Source organism: Achroia grisella, unplaced genomic scaffold, assembly GCF_030625045.1.
Source record: "Achroia grisella isolate CSIRO2021 unplaced genomic scaffold, CSIRO_AGI_Agris_v1 utg2786, whole genome shotgun sequence".
Lineage (NCBI taxonomy): Eukaryota > Metazoa > Arthropoda > Insecta > Lepidoptera > Pyralidae > Achroia > Achroia grisella.
In genome coordinates this window covers 1,573,026-1,591,175 of record NW_026712766.1, presented here as the reverse complement: position 1 = coordinate 1,591,175, position 18,150 = coordinate 1,573,026, and the positions used below count along the sequence as shown (strand labels likewise).

At 32.9% G+C, this 18,150-nt stretch overlaps 1 protein-coding gene across 1 annotated transcript in view; it reads right to left on the bottom strand.

Moving 5' to 3' along the window:
- The window catches only part of LOC131843115 (nuclear factor 1 B-type), a 73,055-nt gene that overhangs the window by 17,390 nt on the left and 37,515 nt on the right, over positions 1-18,150 (bottom strand). Inside the window, exons 2-5 of the mRNA XM_059191712.1 lie at positions 10,333-10,488; positions 7,985-8,176; positions 6,160-6,367; positions 2,802-2,873 (exon numbers count right to left, since the gene is read on the bottom strand). Coding sequence (XP_059047695.1) covers positions 2,802-2,873; positions 6,160-6,367; positions 7,985-8,176; positions 10,333-10,488 — 628 coding nt within the window. The remainder of the gene's footprint in view (positions 1-2,801; positions 2,874-6,159; positions 6,368-7,984; positions 8,177-10,332; positions 10,489-18,150) is intronic.

Sequence of the window (18,150 nt, the reverse complement as noted above, 5' to 3'; positions counted from 1 at the left end):
TGCGGTTTCAGAGGAGCTTCCTCCCGCGTACACTTAGATTGTGGAATGAGCACTTGCCGAGGTTTTCTTTACAGATTACAGCATGGAGTTTTTTGTATATTAGGGTTACTTTAGATTGTGGAATGAGCTACCTGCCGAGGTTTTCTCTAGATATTACAGCATGGAGTTTTTTGTATATTAGGGTTACTTTAGATTGTGGAATGAGCACTTGCCGAGGTTTTCTTTACAGATTACAGCATGGAGTTTTTTGTATATTAGGGTTACTTTAGATTGTGGAATGAGCTACCTGCCGAGGTTTTCTCTAGAGACTACAGCATGTGGATTTTCTAGAAGGATGTTAGGGTTTCTTAAGGGTCGTGAACGCGTATGTGACACCCCTAGTGTTTAAAGCGTCCACAGGCTACGGTTACCCTTTAACATCATATGGGCCGTATGCTAGATTGTCACCTTCGTGGTATAAAAAAAAGTTGAATTTATATTTATTTATGTTTTCTGTACTGTAGAAAGTGGGTTTTAAGAGTGAGGTTTATAATACTGCGTAATTGATTACGCAGTGTTACTAATAACAAACTTAGGTCTGTCAGTGCTCAATAAAAGCTGAGGATTTTGCCAAGCTGAAGAGGAAATGCCACTGCACATCCTATTTGGTAGTAGCCGCGCATAAACGTAATATCTCCTTTGGAAAGTTTACTCTCTCCTGAGGAGATAAAAATCATCACTCCTAAGAATATCCTTCAATTCTTGTCTCTGACAGGTCCAGGCGTCAACATGTGATCTGGTATGTAAAGGTAACAAACCCAGTTTAACCTTGTTAGGTTGTTAATTACGGTTAAGTGTATGTTCGTCTTTAGCATATATATTTAGAAGAGCATCGCTTATATAATAAATATAAAGAGTGAAAGAGAAAGAACACCGACTACTGTACAAAATAATATCAAACAGTCGAGCAAATATCAAGTATTGTTTGTTACCCGAAAAAAATTTCAAATCCAGTAAAGCATGTAAGGTGTGAGTGCAAGCCAATGCTGGGATTAACGTCAAATATCTCCAAATGCACGATTATAAATTTAAAAAAACAATATGAAGTAATTTTTGTGCAGAACCAATCAATCACAAATAATTTCTCCCATCTTTCATTTTGTGACAATCGAAACATATTTTTTAATGGCTATCCCCAGGACTATATATACATATAATCATAACAATAATAAAGTATTAATAATAATAATAATAAAAGCTTAGGAAACTCCTAGATATGTTGCAAATCTTTGGAAGAAATCGCTTTTCAGCGATAAGGCCGCCCATTGTTACCTTTTTCTTTTGTCAAGTTCATACATATTTATATATTAATAGTCTATATGAATGTTTATTTATATTCTGTGAGAAGAACAATAAAGTATTTTCATTCATTTATCCCCTCTTCTACAAGAGAACTGTTACAAAAATCCGTTATTCTAAACACATGTTAAAAAATTTTTTTTCGTCATCTCATTTATCATCCTCAAGCATCTTTTAAACTTATCCACGCTTGGCTAAGGCCCACATGTTTGAAAATATTACCCCATATAAAGGGAGATATATCTTTATATATAAAAATTACGTTTCACGTTGTTTGTCCGCGATGGACTCCTAAACTACTGAACCGATTGTAAACTTGATTTGCACATTGAGTACAATTTGATCTAACTTAAAAGATAGGATAGCTTACATCTCAATTTATAGTAGCAATGTTATTTTACCTTAGCCTTACCTTTTACGCGGGGCGGGGTCTGCTAGCAATGTATATATATATGTATATGTAAATAAATATAAAAATAACAACCCTAAACAATTTTCATAGCGCCATCTAGTCCCAATCTAATAAGAGTTTGTGTTATGGTATCTTTAAAACACCGACTATAGTCTTATAGCAACTGTGGTTTGCGTTACAAGTTTAAAGAAATATTAGTCAATAATAATAATCTCAGGACAATTCACACAGCGCCATCTAGACCCAAGTTAAGCTAACAAAAGCCTGTGTTATAAATACTGTTTAGATAACTGATAGATTTTTTCGGTTATCAGTCATCAGTATTATCAGTAATACTGATGACTGATAACAGAAAAAAATATCAATTTATTTACACTGATATTTTTTTCGTAAATACCTACATACATAGAAAACACCCAGACAAACAATCATACATATAATTCTCATACATGACACATCATTACAATTGTTTGTGCCCTGCGCGGGATCGAACCAGCGACCATCGGAAGTAAGGCGGTGTGTCAGATTTTTTTTAGGCTATCAACTAGCGCCATCGAGTACCACGGTAAGAGTTGCGGCTATGAGTACTAGATAAGTGATATAAATATTTAGGTATTTTTTTGTAAATACATACATAATATACATAGAAAATACCCTGGCCGATACATATAGTCCTGAAAGCAATTTTTGAATATCATGAATACACATGTTGCACTGTGCGAGAAATCGAACCCGCGACCATCGGAAATAAAGCGGTGTGCTAAACCGCTAGACGACCGAGGCCGTCAAATATATATATATATATATATATATGTGTTTCAATCCCAGACCGATACAAACAATCATACTCATGAATACAAATGTTTGCGCCGTACGAGGTATCGAACCCACGACCATCGGAAATAAAGCGATGTGCTAAACCGCTACACCACCGAGGCCGTCAGATAAATGAACTACTTTTATGAAATTAACGCATGAATCGATTGCCACAAAACAGTCTAACAAACACAAGACATCACGACACCGATGTGCTCGGGGTTGGGGGTGTTACCTTTACTCTTAGCCTCGTGTTCGTTCTCTTTGTCTCTAGGGGTGTGAGGCGAGAGGGAGCCACTTAGGATATCTGAAACATATCGTACAAGTTACAACTACAAGCTTTTACTTGTCACCATTGAGGTATTTCAATTTTGGTACTAGAGAAGACGCGCGAAATAGATATCAAAAAACATGAAGGTTATTAAAATGTAGTACCTAATATAGTAGAATCGATATTTATATTTCTCGTATTATTTGTGTTAGGTTCTTATATTTCTTTTTTTTTTTAATAATTTATTAAACCAACAACGTAACAATACAATAGGTTAACAATTAATATGTTGTTTAAAGTGCTTTACTTGTCCTATAATGTTGAATTTATTTACTGTTTCACTATTAAAATAATTAAGTTTGTTTTAATAATTGAGTAAAACGAATTAAAGTTTTTATATATTTTTAAAAGTATATAACATTTAAATAAGTATAAGTGCTTTTTCATTATTAATACTCGTATATTTTTGTTATTCATATTATGTATAGTACATTTTAAAGTGATAATTTATTTTATTAACAACATATTGAATAAATTCTCCTGCCTCATAATTAATTAAAGTCACAAAATAGTCCCTAAATAAATCTAAGATTTAAAAAAGTAATTGATGAAGTCCTTGGATCTTTTATGGAGACAATTATTTCTTATTAACATATTACTATTCATTAACAAACTATCCAGCTAGTGATAGTGAAGTGAGGTGCCATCGCTACAATTTAGGTAGAACAACGGTCATAAGGAATGAAGGAGAACTACTGGCCGAAGGGTGTGGTGTATCGGCGCAACCGTGGCAGATTACCGTCATCAGTGCCGTGACCACACATACAATTTCAATATTTCTATATGTTAATTTTATAATATTAATTCATATGTATGTTAGTGTATAAGGTATTTACAATATGGGTCTAGTACCCTGAAATACATAAATAAACTATAAGTACACCGTCTTCTCTAGTAACTCCGTACATTATATCTCAATGCCAAATGAATATTGTCATTTGAGATTATGATACATATATTAAGCTAAACAATATATGATGATATACAAAAGCACAGATACATCGGAAGCGTTTGGCAATATACTTCCTTAGATATGTTTATACAGACGGACATAGATCGATCTATGTACGATAAGCTATGTATATTTAAAAAAAAAACAGATTTCACCAAAAAGAAATTAATGATAACCCTAATACATTGAAAATGTATTAAAACAAATTATTTAAAAGAAAATTAAACTAATGTCTAAATAATGAAGAATTTTTAATGTGTAGAGTTCTCTTAAAAATAATACTGACCGCGTGTAACTATTTCTTTTTTTTTATTACCTATTTTCATTTTTTTTTCTTATACTTAATTACATACACTAACTATTTGTTGGAGATTATTTATTTTTTTATTTTTCATTTTTTTCAGGGATTACAGTTTATGTAATTGATCTACTATACTTTATATACCATTGCTATGGCAGAATACACGTTACCTCTAAATTATCATTTTTCTCACTGTGTTTTGAGCAAATATAGAAATTATTACTATCATTATAATTGTCTATTGCATCGCAGCCAGGAGGGTTACTAATTATATTTTTTTATTTATATACATATATCTAAGACTAAGATTGTTTTCTAAAAAAATCTAATAATTACTAAGCTATACGCTAAATAAATGAGCTAAGCTGTACATGCTATTATATTATATTATGCATTAACATAAAAATTACAAATTTTGGAATACTGACTTCAGTAATAATAATGATAACCCAGAAAGTTAACACAACGTCATCTAGTCCCAAGATAAACAGGGCTTGTGCTCTGGGCACTAGATAACTGACTGAATAAATTAAATACTTTTTATTTGTAAATACATATATAATATACATAGAAAAGACCCAGATGAATACAAGAATCATACTCGGGAACACATTTTTATTTTTAATTAGGGGTGTGTTCAGCCGCTAAACCTGACTGTAAGAGGTGTGTCCTAACATTGCTAAGTGGGTATTCATCAGTATTTGTTTTGTGTCTATTAAGGTTTCTTAAGGGTCGGTAAAGCGAACGTGACACCCCTGGTGTTTCAGGCATACATAGGCTATGATAATCATTTACCATCAGACGGGCCGTATAGAAATATAAAAACTTAGACTTTGACTATCTGACTAGTCTAAATCGTTGATATTTTTTGCCTGCGCTAACGGTTTACGCTGGCGGTTTGAGCTTGAAGATGAGCATGAGGTCAGATCAGTTTGCCCAGCGTGATTAAATAACCAGGAATTAACCACGATGGTTTCCAGGGACAACCGCGTGGAGGTCGACCTAACATAGTACATTGCTAGCAATGAGGATACTAGACCCTATTACTAACAATCCCAGTTGATATTAGTCGCCCTATCCTATGGATGCAATTTCATCGAGTTTAATTATCGTCCGCTGATGCTGTAAAGGCCAGTTACGACAGCATTAGAGTAATCACAAAAATATTGTAGAAAATTTTCATAGTAGCATAAAGGGGAGAGAGGTGTAAGGGACATGCAGCCTTAATGTGTTTAAATTTAAGGTCGATTTTCCAAAATATGTAAGTTTTGAGTTAATGCTATGTAGGATAGATTTTGTATGTATATTGAGCGAGAGACCTGGTAGATCGTCGCTACCAACCATAGCTGTTGATAAGGGACATACAGCCTTAATGCGTTTAAATTTAAAGTCGATTTTCCAAAATATGTAAGTTTTAAGTTAATGCCATGTAGGATATATTTTGTATGTATAGTGAGCGAGAGATCTAGTAGATAGTGGCTCCCATTACCATAGCTGTTGATAAGGAACATGCAGTCTTATTGCATTTAAATTTAAGGTCGATTTTCCAAAATATGTAAGTTTAAAGTTAATGCTATGTAGGATAGGTTATGTATGTATAATAAGCGAGAGATCCCATTACCATATCTGTTGATAAGGAACATACAGTCTTAATGCATTTAAATTTAAAGTCAATTTTTCAAAATATGTAAGTTTTAAGTTAATGCCATGTAGGATAGGTTATATATGTATAATAAGCGAGAGATCCCATTACCATAGCTGTTGATAAGGAACATGCAGTCTTAATGCATTTAAATTTAAAGTCGATTTTCCAAAATATGTAAGTTTTAAGTTAATGCTATGTAGGATAGGTTTTGTATGTATAATAAGCGAGAGATCCCATTACCATATCTGTTGATAAGGAACATACAGTCTTAATGCATTTAAATTTAAAGTCGATTTTCCAAAATATGTAAGTTTTGAGTTAATGCTATGTAGGATAGATTTTGTATGTATAGTGAGCGAGAGACCTGGTAGACCGTCGCTCCCATTACCATAGCTGTTGATAAAGTTGGCGAGATATAAGTCCAGTTCCCTCACGGATACGTTGATGTGGTACGGGTTCACGCACAGCCCCGGCTGGGTGCATTCCGGGTGCTTCTCTAGTCTTTCTCCGTCTGTGCTTTCTAATGGTATCGCTTTGAATAATATCACCATTACTAGATCTAGACGCCACACCTGAAAGCAAAAACAACGCCTTGTTAACATCTATATTATATAAATAAAATTGGAGTGTCTGTTTGTAATATAGAAATAACCATTTTTTACTACATGCATATGAATATACATAAATACGGTACATACACCAAAATAACATGTTTTACAATTTTTGTCTGTCTGTTTGTACGGCTAATCTCTGAAATGACTGGACCGATTTTGACGGAAGTTTTTTTGGCAGGTAGCAGATGTAATAAGGAGTAACTTAGGCTACTTTTATATTAGTAAATTAAAATTAAATTACACGTGACGAAGTCGCGGGAACAACTAGATGGCGCTGTATTTATTTCATACATATTTCTAAAACGCGCTATTAATATGTTTTTGTTAGACCTTATAGAGATATGCATTTTTTTTTATTTAACAACCTCCCCACGGGCCCACCCGTTCCATCCCGACCACACTTTTACACACACACACGACACCGTCCTCGCCGGCGAAGACGACGACCTCAAACACACAATATCGCGCATTCAATTGTACAAGCTCTCTTGATCTCCAGAACCTCGAATTGCTACAACGATAATAATAGTAATAACACACGTTGCAAATCCCCTCCTCTACAATAGACCTGTTACAAAAAGCCATCATTCTCAACACGTGCCGTATTGTAAGGAAATTTCTTTTGACATCAGTTTTATCGTCCTCATATAACTTTTAAACTCATCCACGCCAAGGTCCGCGTGTTGGAACATATTACCCTCGTAAAAAGGGAGATATATAAAAATATATATAAAATAATAATAATAAAAAGAAAATAACTATAAATTAAACATTATAGAAACACTAGGTCAGTATGACCCGTAACTCTAAACAATAACTCCGAAGAAATTCGAGAAAGTAAAATGTATGAATAATAATAATAATTAATCTCAGGATAATTCACACAGCGCCATCTAGACCCAAGTTAAGCTAGCTAAAGCTTGTGTCGGTACTAGATAACTTATATAAATACATAATTTTTTTCGTAAATACATACATATTATACATAGAAATCATCCACACCATTACAAAACATTCATACTCATGAATGTTTGTGAAGTGCGAGGAATCGAACCTGCGACCATCGGAATTAAGGCGGTGTGACTAAACCACTAGACCACTGAGGACGTCGTCGATGAATATGAATTAATAATAATATTAATTCATATTTAATTAAAGACTTTTTCTTCAAATCAAATTTATGTAAGACATTTTAGCCACTTATGAACATAAAAATTTTTATATCATATTTTTCCCAACTGTACTCGTCTTGATGGACACTTGAAGGTATAAGGGCGTCATAGTGTATTTTAAGATGTCCAGATTTGTTGTTTATTTATTTAGGCCACTACTTCATTTTTACTGGACAATCCACACAGCGCCATCTAGTTCTACACTAAGCAGATCTTGTGTTATAGGTACTAGACAACTGATATAAATACTTAATTTTTTGCATATATGTACTATAACGTATATGTAGAAAATACCCAGATAAAAACAATATGTTTGTACTGTGCGAGGCATCGAACCCGCGATAATCAGAAGTAAAGCTGTGGGCTAAATCGCTGTACCACCGAGGTCGTTAAATTATATTACCTTATCAGCCTGTCTAAGGCAATCTATCCTCCGCATCTTGCCCTTTTGGTCGGGATTGGACAGAACGCATACGGCTGGCCTCTTGCCCGTGATGCTGAGCACGAAGTCCTCCCGGCAGTCCTGAGTGATGTCCTTGCGTAGTTTGCCCAATAAACGTGATGCCCATTTCTGTTTAACTTCAGCTTTTTCATTCTGAAATCATGTGATGTTTTTGTTTTCAATCAACATGGAATGGGAAAAAAAATAGTCCATTTGATAGATTGTAAAAGCCATCGATGGACATAGAAAATACCCAGAATGAAACAAATAGTCCGTACAAACCGTCTGAGGAATTGAACCCGCGACTATCGGAATGTAAAGCAGTGAGCTAAACCGCTACACCACCGAGGTCAAATTGTAATATGGGGAGAAGCGACTGAAGTAATAGGATTTAGTGACCCCATTGTCAACAATGTCATGACAGGTTGACCTCCATGTGAAAACCATCCTAATTGACCACGATCGGCTGACTGACCTGACTTTATCGTCATCCTATCATCCTCCACTGGTGACCCGCCAGCTTATACCGTTAGCGCAGGCAGGTGCAACATATATATGCACGGGGAAAGGAGATTGTTAGTAATGTGGACTGTCGACCCTATTGCTAGCAATGTACCATATGCACCTGGAAACCATAGTGATAAATTCTTGGTGATTTTGTCGCGATGAACTGACCTGAGCTCATGCTCATCTCATCCTCCACTGGTGTCCTGCCAGAGTAAACCGTTAGCGCAAGCTTGTATCCATTATCATCCATAAAAAAACATACATATGCATCCAATAAAAAACTAGAAACATATTATACATTCTATTTCATCGAATAAAAAAGTAACTTGACTTGATTTTGATAAAAACTGTTTAATGTGATGCATTTTAACCTGGCACCGCTCGCTATATACACAGGCAGTTCATCGTCACACCCTGGAACTTAATTGGTCACAGACACGATTTCGGGGAAATTTCCTCCGAATACTCACTTTATTGAATAAACTACCTACTGACAGCATCAGGTTTTTTAAAAAGGGTATATTCAAGATCCTGATCTAACCCCTGATGTAGTACAAAGTTTGGTCAGGACCTTGATCAGGACCTTGGTCCAGGTTTTTCAAAAGGCTATATTCAAGCTCAGACACCCCTGATGTTACTGGCATCCGTAGACTACAGCAACCGTTAACCATCACATGGCACATATGCTTATTTTCCACCATTATGGTATAAAAAAGATAATCTGCCCAAAATCCTAAACGTATATATATATACATAATATAGTTTGTAAATAAAAAGAGGAAGTCAAACAGCATCAGCCTATGGATATGGAAAATCAAGATTTTCTGCAATAGTAACACAAAAAATAATTCATTAGTTACTATTAAAAATAATGTTTACACGTAAGATTAATAAATAAAATATTATAAAATCAATAATTAAATTAATAGATAAAATTAATAATAAACATATTATTTTCAATTCAACATAACTGTTTATGGTTAGTGAATAAACATATTATTTTCAATTCAACATAAATATTTACAGTTATTCATTAATTAGTTACATATCCATTCTGCAATTAATCATTTTTATTCTTAGTCTTGCTAAATAAACGCAAAAGTATGTAAATTTGGATGGATGGAAGTTTGTTACTCTTTCACGCAAATACTACTGAATGGATTTTATGAAACTTTACAGTAATAATAATTTATTTATTTGCTTAAGTAATAGTAATATAACTTATACATCAAAATAACATATTAGCTATAAATTTCATGCAGGTGAAACCGTGGGCTCAATTAGTTAAAAATAATGTTTAGTTAATATAAGACCAAAAAATAAAACGTATAATTGAAATATTAAATAAAATTAATAATTAACATATTATTTTTAATTCAACATCCAAGAAATAAAACATGTAATTGAAATATTAAATAAAATTAATAATTAACATATCATTTTTAATTCAACATCCAAGAAATAAAACGTGTAATTGAAATATTAAATAAAATTAATAATTAACATATTATTTTTAATTCAACATTATAATAATTATTTACAGTTATTTATTAATTAGTTACATATCCATTCTGCAATATTATAAACGTAAAAGTTTGTAATTATGGATAGATGGATGGAAGGATGTTTGTTACTCTTTCAGGAAAGAACTACAAAACATATTTCATGTGAATCTCATGAAATATAGCTTAGATATTAGAATTACACATAAGCTACACTGTTCATGCAGGTGACACCACGGGCACAGCTAGTAATGTATACATTTAATGTATGTATCACAGTTTTTACCTGTAATTTATTACCTGTAATTCATATTTGGTATGCCGCTCCTCCTCGAGACTCATGCGCTTCTCGTGTTTTTTATAATATTTCCGTTTGGCCGCTTGTAAATTGAACCACGTGTACGAAAAGGACTTTACAAAGGGCATCAGGGCCTCTATGAACGGATGGAACTCGTCCTGTGAACATTGAATTCATATAACTTTTAAACAGCTTTAATGCTACGCAGTGGCTTGTTTACACAACAACAGTTTGCTCCTGTAAAACTGGCTAAAATGCATCTAAATAATTATCGCGCGAATTTATTACGGTACACTTCTGTTAGTATAATTAAATCATGTACGGATGGAAATGTTTTTTTAAAGCCATTAAACTGTGTCAGCTTTTCTCGTAGTTTGAAATTATTAACATGTTAATGACTGACTTATATAAACAAGGACTGTGTAAACGATCATTTTGCCGTTCTCAACTACATTATTACAACGATGCAAACTTGTCACTGTGTAAACACACAAAACTATTGGCGCCCAACGTGGGACTTTTTTAAAAATATTATTTAATATTCGATAGATGGTTAATTTACACAAAGAACTAATTCTAGCATTTTCTTTTAAATATATGACTTGTTAAAATGAATTTACTGACTTATGGTAACTAGATATTTGCAATTTATTGTGTTCAATCTAAACATAGATACGCTGTTTGTAACAATAACAAAGTGTCAAGGTAACATTGCACACAGAAGCATTCGCAAATTAACTAATAAAGAAAATAGCTTTATACAGTGATCATTTATCATACATAAAACAAATCAACATAAATAATTAAAATTGTAACACACACATAACATTCTTATACATTCATTCATGATTTTTAAAGGGGAGAAACGAGCTTGCGGCTCACCTGATGGTAAGTGACTACCGCCGCCCACGAGCACCCGCAACAGGGCAACTGCAAGTGCGTTGCTGGCTTATTAAAAAGGAATAAGCTCATTTCTTGAAGATTTCAATATCGTATCAGTTCGGAAATACTATTACTGGAAGGTGATTTCACAATATAGTTGTGCATTGCAAAGAGTTTCTAGAAATATGAATGGAGGAATGACATTCATCCAGATGATCAGGATGGTATTTTAGTGGTACGATGGTGAAATTCAGCAGCTGGTATTAATCCGAATAATTCCTCCGAACGTGATATATACGCTAGAAAACGCACAGGATATTCATCACATTTCATTCATCTATTCATCATATCTTATCTATTTGTTCATCACATCTTATTTATCTTAACAAAGATCATTTCATCACCAACAAAAGCAACCGGGTAAGATATGTAGGATTTTACCCACCAAAAACCACAGGGTATATCAAATCAAATCAAAAAATATTTAATCATGGGGGACCTATAGAGTACCCATCGGCCCCTTATGCCTACCATATTGTATAATAGGCGGGCTTAATACTAATAGCATTCTCTACCAGCCAACCTTAGCGAGTGCAGAGATACTCTAAGGCGGTTAATTTTCTATTTTTATCATATTTTTTACTATCCCTAACGTCCAGCTATACAAGTTGAGAAGAACTGGCAAGAAACTCAACTGGTACACTTTTTATGTTTTTTTTAATCAGTTTATACCTCAAACGCCAACATTCATGGGGTCGCTAGAGCATTCTAACACAATTAATATGGGACCAACTCATTCTTTGTTTTGAGATCTTTATCGACAACTAGCTACTCGCCGCGGCTTCGCCCGGGTGTACATGTATTATACATATAAACCTTCGTCTTGAATCACTCTATCTATTAAAAGAAACCGCTTCAAAATCCGCTGCGTAGTTTTAAAGATTTAAGCATACATAGAGACGGACAGACAGCGACCGCGACTTTGTTTTATACTATGTAATGACTAGCTACTCGCCCCGGCTTCGCACGGGTGTACATGTATTATACATATAAACCTTCCTCTTGAATCATTCTATCTATTAAAAGAAACCGCTTCAAAATCCGTTGCGTAGTTTTAAAGATTTAAGCATACATAGGGACGGAGAGACAGCGACAGCGACTTTGTTTTATACTATGTAATGAAGTTTACCGTACATATAGACCATGGAACCGAGTTAAAAAAATGTTTACTTCCGCAGATTTTTCCACTAAACTCAAATTCATTGACATTTAATTTACAACTTGCACAATACGATCTGTTGATCAATGAAATCGTATTGCTACCGTTCTGTAAACTGGGATCTAACACAATAGTAATATGGATTAAAGGAACTATAAATCTCATACAGGATACTGTTGTATCGAGTAGTTAAAATCACATAAAAATGTTCATTACCGAACTGCATCAATGGAACTACTGGTACATGTAACCTCAATGGTGGGTATTTTATAATTTACTGTGGAAGATGTTTGTCTTAGGCGAAATCGTATTTCTCCTTCATTTTTGACGGCCTCGGTGGTCTAGTGGTTTAGCACACCGCCTTATTTCCGATGGTCGCTGGTTCAATTCCTCGGTACAAACAAAAATATTTATATTCATGATTATGATTGTTTATATCGGTCTGGGTGTTTTGTATGTATAATATGTATATATTTACGAAAATAAGAATATATCTATGTATTTGTATCAGTTATTTAGTACCCATAACACAACGTTTTACTAGCTTAAGTTAGGTATAGATGGCGCTGTGTGAATTGTCCTGTGTTTATTATTATTATTTTGTATAATATACTTTCTTTTTTAAAATACTGCCTATCCCGCCGGGGCTTCACACGGATGTTATGTATTATACATATATGCCTTCCTCTTGAATAACTCTATCTATTGCTAAAAACTGCATTAAAATCCGTTGTCTAGTTTAAAAGATCTAACCGAACAGATAGCGAAACTTCATTTTATACTATGTAAAGATTTAAGGAAACTCGTAACTGTTAATTTGAATAAATATATATAACTATGTAACTTAAAAAATATATTATTTACGTGTAAGTGTATAACAATGTAGTTATTATTAACATAATGCCAATATTTTCCGCTTCAATATTCCGAGAAATTTAGGTAAACAAACTGTGTTTTACGCTTACCCAGAGAATGTACCTTGCCGTAAATCACATCGGCACATTTGCATACATTACGTTATGATTCAACACATTACAATACAGTATTTGTTCGACGAGCGCGCTTTGAATACGCAATTAACGGGATTTTTGACATCACTGTATGCAATTTTTTTTTCTTTTAAACAGTGAAATGGGTCAAAGGATGCGAATGCAATGGTATGTATTATTGCAGAGTATGTAATAATTATCTTAGGGAGCATTCATAAATTACGTGAAATGTTTAAGGGGGGGTCGAGTCAAATCTCATCTAATCTTACATTGGAGAGAGTGGGGTCTCGGCAAATATCACGCAATTTTTTTTCTGATTGAAACAAAAAAAAATATACTATTTTGGTCCATTTAATCCAGATTGAACATGCTTATTACACTTATTACTCTCAGCAATATTGATTACTAGTCTTAACTAATCCTAAATGAAAGCACGAAACCTTTTTTTTCTTTTTACAATAACAATCCAACGCGTTTACGTAAGAAACCCACATTTTGAAAAATCTCACGTGAGATTGGGGGATGGGGGAATTGGGTTGAATAAAATCTCACGAGATCTCACCAGGGGGAAGAAAGGGACAGAAAATTAAAAAAACACCTCACGTAAATTATGGACGCCCCCTTATCTCTGGTGCAGAGTAACTAAACTGACATTAAAATAATAATATGCTTAAATGATTTTAAAAAAAGAATACTTTACAAATAGTTTGATTAACGACTTTTTAACAGTGTAGACTTAGCAAATTCTTTTTTTTTTAACTGTATCGAAGGATGCAGATGCAGCCAGTAGTTATTAATACAGAGTAATTATACCAACATTGAAAATAAAAAGATACTCAACCAATTTTAAATATAGAATACTTTAAACTACAAAATATTTGTCTGAGTTTTTAGCGGTGTAGACTTTGCAAATATATTTTTTCTTTTAAACATTGAAATGGGTCAAAGGATAGAGGTGCAATGATAGAGTAATTATACCAATACAGAATACCTTAATCAACAGATTATTACTTTTCTTTTTGGAGGTGTAGATTTTGCAACTTATTCTTTTAAACAGTGAAATGAGTCAAAGGTGGCAGATGCAGCCAGTACTGATTAATACAGAGTAGTACCAATATTAAAAAGAATAAGATACTCAACCGATTTTAAATATAGAATATTTTAATTACCTGACTTTTAGCGGAGTAGACTTTGCTATATATTTTTTCTTTTAAACAGTGAAATGGGTCAAAGTATGCAGATGCAGCCAGTATGTATTAAAACAGAGTAGTACCAATATTAAAAAGAATAAGATACTCAAACGATTTAAAAATAGAATACTTTAATTACAGATTGATACCAACCTTTTCAGTGGAGTAGACCTCAGTCTCATATTTCATTTCAGCCAGGAAGATTGCTTTGTAAGCTGTGTTTCGATTGAAGGTGAGATAGATAGATTGTGTGTGTGTGTGTATGTGTGTTTGTGTTTACAAGTACTTTGCTTTTTGTATGACAGTGTTTTACATTCACTATATTTGCACCGTCTACAATTTTTGTCTGCACAACCTATGGTTGTCTTGAACAAAATGCCATAAGGCGTGAAGTCTGTCATATGTATCTACTATTACTCTGGCATTAAGTGTATTGAAGTTATATAAATAAATTATATTGTATATGCAGATATAATCTATTTTTACGTCATGAATATCTTGTAAATACATACATAATATTAATAAAAAAACACCCAGATCGATACAAATAGTCATAGCCAAGAATACAAACGTTCATAAATGTCGAATTGAATTGAATCGAACCCGCAACTATCGGAAGTAAAGCAATGTGCTAAATCAATTTTTACGAGAAGTACACGGATTGAAGAATCTGCTCCTCTTCTCCATACAAACTATGTAAAATTTATAGTTTGTATGGAGAAAAAGAGCTCTAGTACTAGTACTCAAATATATAGTAGTGTTTTCGATACAATATATTTTTGATACATAATAAAAAAAATATTATTCTGACCTAAATGTAAAATAAAAATAAATGTAAAATTTATAGTTTGTATGGAGAAGAAGAGCAGAATAATATTTTTTTTATTATGTATCAAAAATATATTCTATCAAAAACACTACTATATATTTGACACACGCATAGAAGTATAGTCGTTGACAATAGAACCTTAGTAATGTTCAAATTTATAATTTAAATTAATTACGGTCGAATTTCTACCATTTGGCGACCATTATTTTTGAAATAGTAACACTTGTATCGCTTACAATTCTTCCATTCACATTGTAGACTGTATGAATAAAAGACACGTTCCAACATTTTCAAATACAAACAAAGGTCTAGCCACAACAGTTCGTTGGCTGGGAACACAGACGCTCCGACGCTTTGCCAAACTTCACTGGCTGCCCCCTTGGCAACCAGGATCTGTGTGACGTCACGGAATCTCCTATCTTCAACTATCCCATCCTATTTTTTTACTACGATTAATGCAATCTCATTCAGTTACTAAACAAGTAGGTTGTGTAATGAAGTTGTGTAATGAATTTACATTTATGTATTACTAGCTTTTACCCGCGGCTTTGCTCGCATAACTTCATTACTGGCTGTTAGAGGGCGCTGAAGTAGCAAAATGTTGGTATGTTATTTTATGTAAATTATATTTTTTTTTAATAAAAGATATCCTATGTTCATTCTAATACCTTCAAGAACATGTGTACAAAATTTCATGATGATCGGTTTAGTAGTTTTTGCGTGAAAGTGTAACAAACATCCCTACTTTCATATTTATAATATTAGTAAAATATTGAATTTCCTTGTTATATTACTAACTAACTAACTATTATATTTACTTATAATATATTCACCATATCCTGTTCCATAACTTTGACTCTGACCTGTTTAACTGTATCGTTTTTAAATAACCGATTAAAATATAAGTTTAACATTAAGGACAAATTCATTATAGGTATCAATTATTGACTTTACTAATTATATTGTGTATAAATTGTATAAACTGTTGATTACCTAAAATAAATAAATAAATAAAAATAGTGCTAGTTGGTGGTACCTTAAATGTAAAGTTACAAGAATTATTTTAAAATGCAGCACGCACGTTTCTTTTTCGTTCATCTTGTGATGTGACAGCTTTCCGATTGGAAAAAGTAATGACTATTCAAAAGTGCTTGGATTTAAGTTTATTTCAATAAGCAATATTATATTCTATTTTATTCTTAATGGTAGAGTTTGATTCTCAATAAGGCGGCCTCATTGTTTTTATATACATGTATTCACTTTACTGTATACTTTGTATAATTTTATAAATTAGAAATAAAATAAATTCAAATACCCTAAATATACATAATTAAATTAAAAATCTACCAAATTATTTGTATATTTATTATACCCTAAGTATACAAACAATTTTGTATAGTTTTGTTTTAATTGTACTATTCACTCAGAATACAGATTCAGTCAAGAAAGATAATCAAAAAACTTGCATATTAATTAATCGTTTTAATAAACGTTATTCAGCTTTACATTTTAAATTTAATATATAAATATAAACTACTAGATAACACCACATTAGAAGGATAAAATATCCTTAACATTGTACAAAGCATGTTTCTTTTTTAAGTTTTATTGTTATAAACAAAAAGTACCAGTGACAAAGTGACAGTTTCTTGTCAGTTCTTCTCATCTCGAAATGATTCCGAACTGACGGTACATTTAACATATCATAAGAGTATATAATATACCTACACGAATATTTTGATTTTTTTAATTTTTTGTGCATTTCTGTTTACCAGTTTAATGTTATTTAGATCGTTCCCAGACATTCGGAACAACTGTACGCTGTAACAAAACGAATTCCATATTGGACTCGAGGCCAAAAACTCCGAGAGAGATGGTCCTCATAAAACTATCAGAATATGGCAGCGATAAGGTGCGAATATTTGGCAAATATATGAACAACATGCTGAATAGTAAGATTGTTGGCAAAGGTACCGGCTCATAGTGGAATCCCGACTCGATCTAGTATTCCTACAATGATATCGCCAGAACTTTTCATAATAAAGAAGTTGTTTATTTACAACAATCCGCAACTGTAGAAACACTTTCTTTAAATTGTATTTAAATATATTCATTTAGAATATATTTAATAACAATTTAAATAAAGTATTCAAATTCAAATTTAAAATATCTTTATTCATGTAGGTCTATTATTCTCTTGTGATATGTCAAATCTACCATCAGTTTGAAATGCTTTCGATCTGAGAAGAACTGACAAGATACTCAGCTCGTATTCTTTTCAAATAAAAGTTATATATGTTTACATACAGATTCATTTCAAATATAGGAGAATAGAGTGACCCCCAGCGTATGTTATTGTTAAAGCAAATAGTCTAATCAGTGTTCGTGAACCGAACAGACCAGTCCCCACAAGCAGAACCCGTTCACGAAAATGACGGCATTAATCGAGGTATGTCATTAATGCCGTCATATTCGTTGTGCCGTTATATTGTTATTATAATACTAGCTCATCTGCGCAACTTCGCCTGCATCAAACTTACTGAACATTATATTTCGCCCAACAGACATTTTTTTTTTAATTATAGCCTATATGTTATTCCATTGTATAAACTACACTACTGTAGATTCATTAAAGTCCATTCATTAGTTCCTGAAAGCGTGAAAGAGTAACAAACATCCATACATACTGACAAACTTTCCCGTTTATAATA